At 35.0% G+C, this 16,659-nt stretch overlaps 1 protein-coding gene across 2 annotated transcripts in view; it reads left to right on the forward strand.

The window, feature by feature from the left end:
- The window catches only part of LOC145670390 (protein O-mannosyl-transferase Tmtc3-like), a 230,130-nt gene that overhangs the window by 191,746 nt on the left and 21,725 nt on the right, over positions 1-16,659 (forward strand). For both annotated transcript variants that reach the window (XM_081739012.1, XM_081739011.1), the window contains exons 14-15: positions 7,018-7,485; positions 15,814-16,372. In XM_081739012.1, coding sequence (XP_081595138.1) covers positions 7,018-7,485; positions 15,814-16,296 — 951 coding nt within the window. In that variant the 3' untranslated portion in view covers positions 16,297-16,372. The remainder of the gene's footprint in view (positions 1-7,017; positions 7,486-15,813; positions 16,373-16,659) is intronic.

Genomic DNA, 16,659 nt, shown 5'->3' on the forward strand with positions numbered 1-16,659 from the left:
TCCAGTGCGACCTCCAGAGCTGTTGTGGGTAGGCGATCAGTAGTCAACTGATACCTCCTTCCTTTGTGGTTCCTCTTTTATAGGCCTTCTTCAGGTGACTCGTCCTCCTTCGGTGCCCATCGTGTTGATCTTCATGTCTTCCTGTTCAGTGTATCGTCTGCTTGTTTATAAACGTTAGCCATAAACATGTGCTCATGTTGTGATGTGGAGATCCTTACAATATAGCATGATCTCAGGATCGATTAATTAATATTAGGACCCTATATTGGCCTGAATATAGTACGACCTCGAATGTCCCATTGGTTTCAGGAGCGATTTGTTAATGTAGTGACCGTATTAGCCTAAATATAGTACAACCTCGAATGTTTCCGTGGTTTCAGGAGTGATTCGTTAATATAGGGAACATATTAGCCTAAATATAGTACAACCTCGAATGTTTCCGTGGTTTCAGGAGTGATTCGTTAATATAGGGAACATATTAGCCTAAATATAATACAACCTCGAATGTTTTCGTGGTTTCAGGAGCGATTTGTTAATATAGGGAAAGTATTAGCCTAAATGTAGTACAACCTCGAATATTTCCATGGTTTCAGGACTGATGGTCGATATATCGACCACTAAAATTTCCCGCTTGAAGCAACTAAATATGAATGAAATGAAATGAAATCTTTAAGTTTAACGTCCCACGGTTATGCCGGTTAGGCTAAAGGAGACGGTGATAATGAGAAATGAGTGAAATGGTGGAATGAAGAAAGTGGGAGGAAACGGGAGAACCCCGAGAAAACCCACGAGCACGGTGTTTGTCCACCACAAAGCCCACACGGCGCGAGCTGGGATCGAACCAGGGACCCCAAGCACCGGAGGTGAACGCTCTACCACTGAGCCACCGCGCCCCCCTAAATATGAATGAATGACGTAGTACATCTATATGTATAAATCTTTCTGTGGTATTTGTACTACGTCACTCATATCGCTATTATATACCTCAGTTCTCTCGAACGGGAAATTCTAGTGTTCGATATATCGACCATCAGATCAAGTCTCAGGAGGCTATAGCAGCCAGTTCTTCTACATGCATAGTTTTTTTAAAGTCATTCCTCTTTCCTTTAGAAAATTAAGTTTCAAAATAAATGGACGATTATTTTGATTGTTCAGAGTACATCTTCAGGAAACAATCCTTTGCTGTGTTCGTCCTTAATATTTGGAACGTCTCATGTGTGTACACACAGGTCCACTCGAGATTCTTACATATATTTGTCCTACGTATTTGTCTGCTGTGTAATCCTCGTTCTCAATGTGTTCCATTCCAAAAATTTATTGAATTATAATACCATAAGCCTTTCCTTTAACCCGGCGGCACTGGAGCCTGGTAATGTGACTTGAGCACTGACGTCTAGTCTCACAGACGCATTTGTTAAATTTTAAATCTTTATCTAATAATTTTCGTTTAAATTGTTTTGTTGATAATTTTATTTTATATTACGCATACTAAACAGGTATATCAGGAATTTTAATAGAAATGTTACATTGTAGTGTATCTTTGAAGAAATCGAAGAGTTATGTAAAATACCTGTTGAAAAATGTAGAAAAAAGGTGGCACGGGTCTGTGAGACTTGGCGTCAGTGCCACCGGGTTAATCATTGTAGAGATACTATATAATTTAGGAGCTATCAAATAGGATGACTTCCGTTTTAACCGGCTGTTTCATTATTTGAACGGGTTCGGTCCCGTAGTCGTCGGTTAATAGGGAATCTACTGTAATTAGGTTTAAAATAACACAGATATAAGTCTTGAATTGCCTATCGTAATACAGTAGTTGAAAATTGATTTATATTGACGTACTAATTATTATTATTATGAATCTTGTAATAATTGAATTACAAAAATAATCCAGTATGTTTAACTTGTTATTATATTTGGAAGTTCTAAATTGTTTCACCGCCATTTGCTTTCATGACGCAGTGAGTTGATTGCTCCTTAGTCTTCATAGTTGCATATTATATATCGTTACACAAATTAAAATTGTTTTATATTAGACCTTTGAAATGTAATTGGCATGAGCCCAAAGCCGTAATTGCCCTGAATTAATATTGTCAATAACTTACAAGGAAAGGTCCCACAAGTTGTCGCTCAAATTTGATTGCCACATAGAACATCTGATAGAGAATCATGAGAAATGAAAATGAACAAAATTTAAGGTGCTGTGGAACAGAAGGATACGAGCTACGGGACTTATCCAAAAAATTATATATATCATGGAATTATGTACATTTAAGCGAAATATCTTGAAAACCGTTAAAGCAATCAAACCGAAAGATGCACAATATAATGAGAACAAAATGCCATATCAAAAACCACAAACAGTGCTGCCATATATGAGGCAGTGTTGCCAACTTAGCATAAAAGTATTTTGTTTAAAATAGCACCAAATACAAACGTGCCCAGATTTAAAATGCACTATTATCATTAAACATAACAGTGAAGTGTAGTGGTACAGTGTTGCACGCTGTTGGAGCTACGTGTGCTGAAAATATACAATGGAGAAGTCTGATATGTGGCAACAGATGGTAATAAAGGAATGCATTGGAAAGAAGTGAACAATCTGCATTACACTTCTGTAGCCACGGGAGCGACAACTTGTGGGACTTTTTTTTTTTTTTTTTTTTTTTTTTTTTTGCTAGCCGGAGGCTAGCACCCTATTAGAGGGCTACACCCTCTTTAAGGGGGGAGAGTTATTAAGAATTAATGGATAGAGGATTAATAGGCAGATGGGCTAAGTGATTTTATTTATTTATTTATTTATTTATCATAGAATATCTGGACATTATGACCTTTGCGATCATAATCATAAATTTAGGAGAGGTGAAAACTACTTAATTATATAATTATAAATTGACGTTACACATTGTTATAAACACATAGAATGAGTAAATAGTGAAATAACAAGTATAATGAGTGAAAATATAAAGAAAGTGATCATAAACATATAAGGAAATTAATATGGAGAAAAAAAATGCATAAATACTTAAACTCCGAACACAATTATATATATGATTTGGTGATTGAGAAATCCTGATAGATTTGACTACTGACAATTATAAGTTATAGTAAAAGAGAATGAAGGTGAATAATGGGATGAGGTGCAATACACGGGACAAACACAAGGGAAATTAGTATGACAAATGAGGTTATCTTCTGCCTAGGGGCTGCTCTAGGCTGATGAAGACGTGGGGAGCCCTGTTAGAGACAGAAGGTCTTACTGTGCAGAAAATGATGGAAATACGTGCGGTAGATGGCCATGAATTTGATAGTCTTCGAGTAAGAGTAAATCCGGATGATCAGGTGGCAGCGTATAGCAGTAGAGAGTGAAGAGGAGACTAAGGGGGGAGTAGGCATAGCGGGGACGGACAGGATGAAGAGCATGATAGTGCATAGTATCGAGGAGTAATGGCTGGTGAGAAGTGTATCTTTGTGGGACCTTCCCTTGTTAGTATTTACTGAAAAGAATGAGAATATATCAGTGAGAACTGGTAGTTCGACTCTTATTGTTTTCAGCACATATTGACCGCAGATTAGAAAAAGAGTATTCATTTTAACTTTGTTGATAGTTCTTCCATTGAATTTTGATTTAACCATTGTCCGGGCAAGATATTTTTGTAACGTAGACGGGCAACTGGGGCCTTACCAACTCTATTAACCTTGCCAACTCGATATGTCAATGACTTCAACTTCGACTAAAGATAGAAGAAGTCAGAATTTTATGTCATCGAAATATTTATAGTTATTGAGAAATTCGATAAAAAATATGAAGCTACTGGGCCTGGGAGGCCCCGCTTGCCCAGATAAAGGTTAATGATAGCATTGATCAAGATAGAAATAAGTTAAACATTATAAAATCCTTTTAAAATATCAAAAACACTCACACAGACACATTTGTTGTCACTTCCATCATTTTCCACGCACTCTTTTTTTCTACTGTTTTTTTTTTTTCTTATCCTCTTTCGAGGAGTTTAGATTTAAGGCGCAGATCTTATCTCATCCCAGTTTGCCTATGTCCTGCTATTTTGATTAATGATTCCTGATATAAAGTCTTGAGTTGAAAATTTTTTGGTCGAACACTGGATTCTTCTTGTAACTGAAATTGAAAATAACAAACACAAGATCAAATGTAAAGATTATGTAGGATAACTTTTTTTTTTTTTTTTTTAATTTTGAAGTCCAGTATACTTTGTAATCTGCCATCAAGCTGTTTGAAAAATATATTATTAAACTTTTTTAAAAATGTTTAAATTGTTTTGTTGTAGAAATTTTAAAAAGATATATAAAAGCTCTTGATTTATGCTTGTTAAAAGAAAATTAATATTGACTGGTATTGTATGAAAATATTTAACAATTTGTTCCATAAACTTGTCTCGATTTTTGTTTCCACTGTTTTCACGTAAATATTGCAAATATTGCTAAGGAAACATCTATAATAAATGACAGCAAAAAATTATAAGCTATTGTTACTTAAAAAAATGAATATGTAACCATAGCGAATAATTTCAAAAAGTTTTAGCTTTCTACAATATCAACGTTCTCTGTGATGACAACTTTGTACGCGCAAGAGAAAAATGGTAAATCTTTGTCTTACGAATGTGAGTAATTTCCTTTAGAATTGAAAGTTAAGAATTAAAATTATATCAAATATTTTAGATTAAGTTCCGATTAACACTTACTGAACGAATGTTTCAACAATTACTAAGCAAACATTAATATAGATATTTCTAAGCTAAATTGTGAAAATTTAAACTATTCGCATTGTAGAGATAGCACTTTAAGAAATTTTTCAAGACTGACCAGAAGTCGGGTAGAGAAAACCCATAAAGATAAATAAAAGTATATATGTACTTAAGTGGTGTACCATTAAGTAATATATACAATATATAGGAAATAGATACATAAAACGCGTAACAGAGTAATTTCGTTATTTGGTGAAACACTAGACTACTTCAATTCTTAGTGTTTGGTTATTGCTATTGAAGTATTTTATTCTACAATGTGAATAATTTAACGTTTCACAATTTAGGTTAGAATTTATTCCGTTGGAAATATTCGTGAATTATGTCTGAAATGTCAATGAGAAATCAATAAGATGGAATCGTCATCACTAGAACACAAAAAGTAATTACAATATATTTTTAGTTTAAGGCTGCAGACTACTAAATATTTTTGAAAAACTAATATTTTTTCTTTTGCCCCTTTTTCGTAAGTGGAAAGAGTTAATAAAATGTAACTTATCACAATAATAAATAATATTATTCTACACCAGAAAATACGAATCGGAAGAATTTTCAGTGTTGCCATCCATAGAAATTACAGTGTGACCAGAATTTGAATTACTCAAAAATCTAGGTAAAGGCAGCGACTAGAAAAATGAACTCAACGGTAATTGATGACTTATCATGCTGTCTATGTTTCTTGTTTACTACTTTTTAAATAATGTTTCTATTTATTTTGTAATAACTTATTTATTTTGTAATAATTTATGTAAGGTTTATAAAATAAATAGAAATATTATTTAAAAAGTAGTAAATAAGGAACATAGACAGCATGATAAGTCATCAATTACCGTTGAGTTCATTTTTCTAGTCGCTGCCTTTACCTAGATTTTTGAGTAATTCAAATTCTGGTCACACTGTAATTTCTATGGATGGCAACACTGAAAATTCTTCCGATTCGTATTTTCTGGTGTAGAATAATAATATCTATTATTGTGATAAGTTACATTTTATTAACTCTTTCCACTTACGAGAAACGGGCAAAAGAAAAATTATTAGTTTTTCAAAAATATTTAGTAGTCTGCCCCCCTTAACGTGGAGGTCTGCACGGGCCAGAATTTTTAGCCCGACCTGTGAATTTATAATGTGATGCCCAACCCGAGCCCGAAATATGTTTTAGCCTTTAGGTCTGAGCTCGTGTGATAATCAAATAAGCCTGAATTTCAGAAAATAATTAACGCAAAATTGTACTCTGTATTTGTATTTGCAACAATAAGAGGTTTAATTTTGCAGTTTGAAAGTTTACATAATTCAAAGAGAATAACGAAATAAAGCTTATCATTTACACTTAGTAACTATATGAATTCTCTAGAGAACATAGTCATTTACAAAAATTCTGTCTTCCGTAGCCTCGGTGCAGAATCGTGGGACGTTAAACTAAATATTTCTTTTCATTTATGTAAATTCTCATCAAATGGAAACATGAATACTCCAAATATTTAAAACAAGATATCAGTGTGTTCAAATTCTTATGCAAATCGATGTGTACCAAACTCATTCAGATAGTCCTCAAAGCAGTCATTGTCGACACAGTCTGGTTCCACTGGACACTGGAATCCACACTCTGGCTCTTCCAACTTTCACTCACAGATAAGCTAAGCATGTGTATTTCTGATACTTCTAGTTTTTTCTCTCCATTACACAGTTAGCTTTTCTCTCAATTGCACAATGATAATCAGATTTTTAGTGTGGGCGTCTCAAGTTACAAATTTAGATGTACTTTAAAAGTTATCCAAAAAGAACAGTCCAATAAATATCGTTGTACGTGTATTTACAATGTTAGGTCCGAAAAGGTTCGAGAAATATGGTTGTATATTTAAAAATTTACGGCTCCAGCCCGGGCCGAGCCCGAAGTGATCTAGGCTATATATACACCCGAGCTTGACCTGAGCCCGTGCAGATCCCTAGTTTAACGTTTAATGATTATGATCTGAGGCTAAAGAAGACAGTGGTGGTGATGATAATAAACGAAATGGTGAAATGATGAAAATGAAAGAAACTGCTAGGAGAAAATCCACGGACACAATATTGTCCAGCATAAGGCTCCGTAGTTAAGAATCGAATCGTGGCTCCTCACAGCAAAAGTGAGCACTCTTACCACTGAGCCACCATGACCTCGGAAGAATTAATAATTATAATCATGCATTAATTACTTAACCTTACATATTAATAATTTGTTTCTTTCTTTGTTTGTCAGCTTGGCGTTGTATTTTTGGAACAAGGCAAGGCTTCTCAGGCACTGGCGTACTTAGACAAGGCGTTAGAATTTGACCCCGAACACGAACAAGCTCTGCTAAATTCAGCCATTTTGCTGCAAGAATTGGGTCGTGTGGAATTACGAAAAGTGGCACGAGAACGTCTGCTAAAATTGTTGCATAAAGACAACCAAAATGAACGTGTGTATTTTAATTTGGGAATGTTGGCCATGGACGATCGTGACGTGGAAGGAGCCGAGCATTGGTTCAGAAAGGCAGTGGAATTGAAAGAAGACTTTCGTAGCGCTCTGTTTAATTTGGCCTTGTTATTAGCTGATGACCATCGGCCTCTGGAGGCAGCTCCATTCCTTAACCAGTTAGTGAAATTCCATCCGGATCACATCAAGGGCCTCATCTTGCTGGGAGATATTTATATTAACAACATCAAAGATTTAGACGCCGCAGAAAGCGTAAGTACCATCTAAGTTCTTATAATTTTATTATTTATTTGTTTATTATTTTACTAATTTAAGTACCAATTTCCTTGATTTACGAAATTTACCAAGCTATTCTATTACAAACCAACATTGATTGTAAGCTGAATCCCCAGAAATTATACAAAACATAAGAGAAAACACTCTTCGTTGAATGCTAATGAATTCTACTGAATTGATATATTTTTATGTAAAGAAGTTCATTCTTCAATCTATGAATATTTAAAATATCTGATGAATGCAAACATCAACAATATAAAATTTGCATTTCTTTCTTGATAAAAACTAAAATTCACTACAATTTGAAAAAAATCCACTGACTTGGCAACACTGAGTCTACATGATAGCAAAATCCGTAGTAAACTGAAATTATATGAGTAATGACATAGCAGCCATTCTGAGGGGTAACTGAGTATTGTTTCAGATATCTTGATTGGCTGATCGTCTGTTTTAGCTTTTTTCGTTGGCCATTTCATTCTTGGTTGGATAATGGATTGTCATTACTCGTACATCTTCCACTTACTCTGACAAAAACTTACCTTGCGACTGCTTCTGGCGATATTTTTCGGAGCTTTTTCTAATAGCGTTAGTAAAGTGTATCGTCTGCGTTACCGGTCGTGATAACGATACCGATTCTAAGCTGAGGGGCATTTTTGAATCAAGAAATAAAAAAAGGGCTGAAAAGACCGGCTTACAGGGCGAGTAAATACGCTAATTATTAACTGTGGATTAATAGATTTAATAAAAGTACGCACTCATTTCAGTTAATTGACTTTTTTGGAAAGTTGAATAGGTAGATTGATTTATTTACTAACTTACTTACGTATTAATTAGTATTAATTAATTGAAAATATTTATAGATATAAATAAGTATATAATTTGTCTGAAATAATGGACTTTTTTAAAATGTTGATTTAACTGGTTTAAATACACATTGTTGCAGTTACTGAAAGAAGTTTAAAAACAGATGGTAATTGATTCATTACCTCATTTGTTTTAATTACTCAGAAAAAGCTGAATATATATATATATCAGGTATTCTAAAAATGGCGCCCACAGGCAACAAAGGGCTATTTTTCAGGTCAAAATAAAACGAAAATTCTGTATAATATTATACTCTCCAGGGCCTACTTCAGCTGCTACTGGAAATCAAAAGTTTCACTACGTGGTAACATCGTATGTTAACTTGGAACTGTTAGCATTGCTCTGCGAATTCATCAAACAGTTACATTGATAATAATAAACAGCACGCTATTAAGTTGTGCTGCCAACTGGAAAAAATCAATGTAACCATTTGATGCATTGGTAGATGTACTTTATGGTTCTTTATCTGCGACGTTGCCACATTGTGCAATTCGTGTCTCCAGACGAGAACCTGAGGGGTATAGAATTATATATATATAAGGCATGCCCAACTGAAAGTAGGACTGAAATTGGAGCACCATTATTCCCAGTGGTAGAACTTGTAAATGGCAGTGTATGTGAGGAGAAATTTTGTCATACAGTGGATAGGGTCTGTGTATTGTTGACTGCAACAGAAGCGAGATAACAACTAACGAGCGTGCCATGGATTCCTCCAAACAGGCTACGCACACAGTAATCCAATTTTTGTCGCCAGAAGGTGTTAGTGGAACTGACATTTATCGTCGAATGAAGAATTGTATAGGACTGAATGTATGTCAGGTACTGCAGTGTTCAGATGTGTAGTGAGTTTCGTCATGGACGTGTAAGTACAGCGGACATGCCAGGACCGGGCCAAGCACATGTGGTCATCACGGATGAATTAATTGCTGCAGTGGACTCCCTTGTGAAGGAGAATCGTCGAATAACCACCCAGGAGATTGCAGACAGCCTGTCTGTGAGCAAGGGAACTGATGAGGTTCGAGAAACAGTTCAAGAATGATTCCGCACGCAACCCACTACTTTCTTCGCTGACGGTATCCATCGTCTCATGGACCAATGGGATACCTGTCTCAATCACCTAGGTGATTATGTATAGAAATATTGTTACACAGATTTTGTCCGCTATGTAACACTTTTCAATTTATAAGATACCTATGTTTTAAAACTAAATAAACCTTTGCTTAAATGTATCAGTCCTACTTTCATTTGGGCATGCGCTATATATATATTCACAGATTCGGCACATGAGCGTCTGCAGGAACAGGGTCAGTAATGGTCGTACGCACCCTAAGATTTTTGTTTGTTTGTTTGTTTTAAGCAATTATGATTGACATTTTTGTAGAGTCATGTCTTTGTCATGTTAACGTGATCAAATTGAAAATAAGTTGGAAGATTTTCAATAATAAATGTTGCCTTTGGTACGTACAAAATAGTTCCATTTTTTAGAAGGTAGTTTTTGTGTAATGAAAAATAAGAACTTTTTTTTCTAGTAGAATTCATTGAAAAAGTTATTTTATGTACATGTTTTATGTTGATTCTTCTTTTCCATATGAATGAAATTGTACATTCTATTTAACGCTGAAAACTGTGCAGTAAGTATTAGATATTAAATAATTAGTAAATCTAATTTCTTGCTAAATTCTTAATTTTACTCCCCCTGAAAAAGCATTCTGCGAGCGACCATGAGTATATACAGCCGCCAATGAAATTTGATGTACTCAGTGCAAATCATTTTGTCAAAACTCGTAATAGAATGTGAGGAGCACTGAAAGTACGCTTTCATTTAAGCCAAAGAATTTCATGTTCTTTTTCAAGTCATAGAAGAAACATTTACTCTTAAAATTTCCATTTATTTTGGAGTTACTGTTTGGTTGGTTGTAATTTAACTTTGATTTCAGAACTAAGGCTAATGTGAGACTTGAACTTACAGCTTAGCTTGTACTTCTGCAGTGGCGGATCTAGCCGGGGTCGGGGAGCGGAATCCCCCCCCCCCCCTTAGTGTTTTGACTGACAAAAATAAGTTAATCTATTATTTGCAAATTTTAAAAAGTTAATAGGAAACAGATGGTATACCTATCATGGTCTGGGTTCTGGCTAGCCCCCCAGCTGTTACCTTCTAGATCCGCCAGTGTAGAAGCTTTCAATGGAAGTCGAATCTAGATACCCTTTAAAGAAGTTAGTTTCATTTTACAGTGAAATTACGGTAAATTTCCAAACTATGCAGATTCAGGACTCAACTGGAAGCACTACATCTAAATGACTTGAATAGAGGAATAAGATCAAAGATAGAACCAGTTCCTCGAACACTGAATCCATATCAAAAACCCATTACTTGCTATCTCGTACTATTTTTGCACTATGAAGATTAATATTGAAACCGGAAATGCTAATTGTCTATCACTTCCGGTTGCACGAGAGGAATAAAATCAGAGGTGAAGCATATTCTGGCAGTAATGAATCCATATCAAAAACTACTTGGCGCTGTCTATTTTATCCATTACACGACCAGCGTTGTAATCCACTCTCACCACTTTCGGTTTGCATGGATAGATATAAGTCCAGACAAAACTCGTCTTTAGAATATTTGTAAGAAAGACGCTTTTCGATGTCTTTTACCGTTTTTGCCTTTTGAAATTAAAGATTGAAACTGGAAGTACTAGTACATTTCAACCACTTCCGGTTTTGATAGGCTTGCGACTAGTTGTGGTATGTTTCCTTGAGACGCTAAATCGATTGCAAGAAAACATTTCGCTATCTATTAGTGTTTCTGTTCTATGGTGACCAACGTTAAAGCTAGAAACTGTTGATTTATACCACTTCTCGTTTGAATAGAGGGTTAACAGAGGAGATGGAATCTGCTCTTTGGACGCTGAATCTATTTCAAATAAATCTCTTCTAGATACCTTTTTTTCCGTTTTCGGTCTATTAAAATCAGTCTTCAGACCGGAAGTACTAGTAAATTTGAGCCATTTCCGGTTTTGGTAGAGTATTGCGGGTGCTAATGACATGTTCTTATGAGACACTGAATCTGTTGCAAAAGACAGCTTCTCGCTATCTATTTTCATTTTGTTCTGTGGCGATAAACGTTGAAATTGGAAACGATTTATTTCTACTCCTTCCAGTGTTAATAGAGAGTTATTGGAGGAGATGGAGTCTATTCTTGGGATGGTAAATTGATTACAAAAATCTGCTTGTCGACATCCTTTACAATTTTTGCTCTATGAAAATCAATATTGAAACCGGAAATAATAGTAAATCTGAGTTTAGTTTAGAAGTACAGTGGAGCCCCGATTATCCGAGTTTCGATTAACCGATGTTCCGTGTTATCCGAGCTTAATCCAAACAAACAAAAATTTAGAAACTAGTTCGGTTACAACGACAAGCAGTCTGCAGGCATTTGTTTCAGCAAAAAAGCAAAAATAAAGCTCGCGTAAAGATAACGAACTCGCTGAATGTTGCCACACTTAAGCGAGCAAGCTTTAATTGTTGCTCGTCTTGATTATCAGTTTGACGGCATGGCTCTACATTGAACAGCAAGACGACACGGCATCAGCTGACATTATGATGTTTCAACGTCTCCGCAATATAACGGCCAAAAACAAGCCAGCTTATTAAAGCAGAAGACTATGAAAGACTTTAAACAAAAAAAAAAAAAAAAAAAAAAATGTGTGTATACTAAACAGTGCCTTATTTGTACCACATCACATGAAGACCCACTAAATATGTCCTTAAAGTTTCACACGTCTAGTTATGATATTTCTTGTTCGGTTGAAAACTTTTGTAACAACCCTCGAGTGAAAAGAGGGTTCGACTTTTGTTGGCGACCGTACATGATATTTAAAGAGTTTAGTTACTTCCCTTACAATAGTAATATGTATAATCATCAGGAAAAGTGTACATACAAGTTTTTGCCGATTTTGAATAGTTTTCTTTGGTGTAGAGACAGCGTAGTTCTATTTATGCTACCAAAATTATTCGGATTATTTTGTTTGTTTCATGTACTGATAATAAAAATGTATCAGGTGGATACTTAGGTATTTATCCTTGTAAAAGCATAGTGCATGGACTTTGTCAAGAACCCTAATATACTTTCGTATAGTTTCTCACAATTCTTCTTCACATAATTGGCATAAATATCTTAAAGAGAAAAATATTGAATATGTAATAGTAACTATAAAAAACACATTAGATTAACATATTAGTATAAGAAGTAATTTCAGTTTATATCGTTTAGATACTTGTTATAATTATCACTAAGGAATTATTATTATTATTATTAAAAATTTGAGTTTTGGTTAAATATTATTTAATAATGAGCAAATCTACTCGGTAGAGTCAATAAATAGTCTGTGATAAGCTCTTCATCAATTTTATTATAAAAATCATCTATATATATAAAAGAGAACGTACAAATCCTTTGTCCGCTCATCACGCTAATACGGCTGAACCAATTTCTTTTATTTTTGGGGGGTTATTAGGATTTGGACCCTAGATGGTTTTTATCATATCACTTTAATTTTCAATTACCAGTGTCTTGAGATAATTGACCATTCAGGTGTCCATTACGTACAAATCCTTTGTTAGTTCATCATAGGTATAAAAATAAACGTATTTATATGCAACCCGCATGACCGTGTCACTCGGCGGGTTAACATACATGACAGGCGTTATAATGGTTTTTATCATATCACTTGAAAGCGAAAAAGTAAAAATTATCTAAGTAACAAAGTTTATTGCGTTCGGGGGTGACCGCAGCGAAGCGGGGCGGGTTAACATAAATGACAGGCGATATAATGTTAACATTTACTGCAATCTTCTATGGTTTTTATCATATCACTTGAAAGCGAAAAAGTAAAAATTATCTAAGTAACAAAGTTTATTGCGTTCCGGGGTGACCGCAGCGAAGCGGGGTGAACGCTGCTAGTCTATATATATAGAAGAGAACGTACAAATCCTTTGTCCGCTCATCACGCTAATACGGCTGAACCAATTTCTTTTATTTTTGGGGGGTTATTAGGATTTGGACCCTAGATGGTTTTTATCATATCACTTTAATTTTCAATTACCAGTGTCTTGAGATAATTGACCATTCAGGTGTCCATTACGTACAAATCCTTTGTTAGTTCATCATAGGTATAAAAATAAACGTATTTATATGCAACCCGCATGACCGTGTCACTCGGCGGGTTAACATAAATGACAGGCGTTATAATGGTTTTTATCATATCACTTGAAAGCGAAAAAGTAAAAATTATCTAAGTAACAAAGTTTATTGCGTTCGGGGGTGACCGCAGCAAAGCGGGGCGGGTTAACATAAATGACAGGCGATATAATGTTAACATTTACTGCAATCTTCTATGGTTTTTATCATATCACTTGAAAGCGAAAAAGTAAAAATTATCTAAGTAACAAAGTTTATTGCGTTCCGGGGTGACCGCAGCGAAGCGGGGTGAACGCTGCTAGTCTATATATATAAAAGAGAACGTACAAATCCTTTGTCCGCTCATCACGCTAATACGGCTGAACCAATTTCTTTTATTTTTGGGGGGTTATTAGGATTTGGACCCTAGATGGTTTTTATCATATCACTTTAATTTTCAATTACCAGTGTCTTGAGATAATTGACCATTCAGGTGTCCATTACGTACAAATCCTTTGTTAGTTCATCATAGGTATAAAAATAAACGTATTTATATGCAACCCGCATGACCGTGTCACTCGGCGGGTTAACATAAATGACAGGCGTTATAATGGTTTTTATCATATCACTTGAAAGCGAAAAAGTAAAAATTATCTAAGTAACAAAGTTTATTGCGTTCCGGGGTGACCGCAGCGAAGCGGGGCGGGTTAACATAAATGACAGGCTATATAATGTTAACATTTACTGCAATCTTCTATGGTTTTTATCATATCACTTGAAAGCGAAAAAGTAAAAATTATCTAAGTAACAAAGTTTATTGTGTTCCGGGGTGACCGCAGCGAAGCGGGGTGAACGCTGCTAGTCTTTTATAAATAGTTTACAAAGTTTCTTCGTAAATACAAAATAAATGTGTTTCCAAGTGTATCCTTAGGATACAAAAGTGACTTCGGATGAAGATTATTAGTTAGGTTTGTACGGGAACCCCTTTGCGCATTGTAGTCTCCGGGGTTTGTTTGTTGAAGGAGTCTTCTGTCCACAGCGACCTCGGAAGACGGTTTATAAGGAACTTCCCTTGCCTACTGCAGCCTCTCGAAGTAGGTTGTAAATTAGGATATCTCCTTTGCCCACGGCAGCCTCCGGAGATAGGGCAGGATTGGGAACTCCTTTGTCCACAGCGACCTCAGGAGGAGGTATTATAAGGTTCCTTTTTACATTTTTTCTAGGACAAAATTTTTGAGAAGTCGCTTTCTGTAAATGTTCTAGTGACTCGTAGAGGGATTCACATAGAGTATCCAGACGGTTAATTGTTTCTACAATTACCGGAAAATGGAACTTAATGAAATTAACATCTTGACGCTAAAAAAAAGACTAGAGTAAAAATAGGTTCTTAGTGGATGTCCAATAAGTACGAAACTGCCAATTGAGGACGTTAAGAATACTGATTCGTGGCCTTAAATATATGCAGAAATGTGCTAATGACTTAGAATATGCAGTTAACCCTTCAAAATATGCATTTGCATGTGCCCATATGCATTAAGAAAAATTCGTGCTCTAATCATTACACTATCATGAAAGATAATAATTTTCTTAAATAAAATATTTTATTGTCATTGAGCTTTACAAGCAATAGACAACGTCCAAATAATATATAGATATAGATAGGAAATAAACAGCCTTATAATGTATGAAACGAAACGACTCTGCAGATTACGACATAGTTTCTTCACATTCACTGAACTCTTAAATCGAGTAAAATGGATTCGTTATTAACCAATCATATAACTTGTTTTTATAAATCTTTAAACGGCAGCTGCTGTATGGAGGTTATTAGTTTATTAAACAGCTTTGGTCCTAAGACTAAATAACCACTTTTAATCTTCGATAATCTACTAAAGGATACATCCATTTTCTTACACCATCTAGTGTTATGTGTATGTACTTCGTCTCTTAAGTGTCATATTTGCAGGGTTTTGCTTAGTATAAAGTAGCACTTAATAAATATATACATGAACTACTGTCATTACCTTAAGTCTGATGAGTAGTGGTTTACAGTGTTCTTTATCATATGTTCCAACAATGACCGTAACAACTGTCTTCTGCAAAACTAGGACATCGTGTGCTTAATTACTGTTATCCCAAAGCAAAACCTCATATCCAATTATGAATGCAAGATGTCTACTTATAGGCTGTTTCTGTATGTATATCGTAATATGTATTGAAAATTCAAAGATTAACATCTTTTTCTTCTTGAAAATTTTCAGTGCTACAAGAGGATTCTCCAGTTAGATCCGGAAAACGTTCAGGGTCTTCACAACTTGTGTGTTGTGTACGTAGAACGAGGAAATTTGCTTCGTGCTGAGGCCTGCTTAGCAAGAGCTCACAAATTGGCTCCGAATGAAGATTATGTTCTCCGCCATTTGAAGATAGTGCAAGCAAGAATTGCCAAATTAAAACTGAAAGAGAAACAGCCTATAGCTTCCGACTCCATTGAACATTCCGAGTTCCCTGAATCACTCTTCACAGAATTTGAAGATCAGGACAATACTTTCAGTGCTGACGTTACTGAAGAACATTTTGAAGACAATCCAAATAGTGTTAACCCACAACAAGAACAGCAACCGATTTTTCAATCTGGTACGCATCAGACTTCCATAGATCAAAGTCATAGTAATTCTGCGCCTCCTCCTCCTCACAAAGATAAAGTGCTTCAGAAACCATCACAAAATCCAAGGCCTTCATCTTAGCATTTGTGAAAAAAACAGATAAAAAGAAAATAAATTTGTGTTTTTTTGTGTGTGATGTGCAGGTTTACATAAGAAGGTAAGTTAATTTTCTTTTATTCGTTTTCTATTTGTAAGTTAACAAAAAAGAAGGGTTCGAAACAATTATAACTTCTCTATGATACGTTAGATAAATTGTAAGGATATATATATATATATATATATATATATATATATATATATATATATATATATTACAAACTTTAAAACCGCTACAGAGAAAGAATCTTTCTCTCTACAGTTCAAGGTCCTTGCAAGTATGATGACATAATATATAAACAAAATCTCCTACGAAAACATATATTGCACAGTTTGCTATTCTTTCCT

The sequence above is a fragment of the Thermobia domestica genome, chromosome 14, assembly GCF_964235325.1.
Source record: "Thermobia domestica chromosome 14, izTheDome1.hap1.1, whole genome shotgun sequence".
Lineage (NCBI taxonomy): Eukaryota > Metazoa > Arthropoda > Insecta > Zygentoma > Lepismatidae > Thermobia > Thermobia domestica.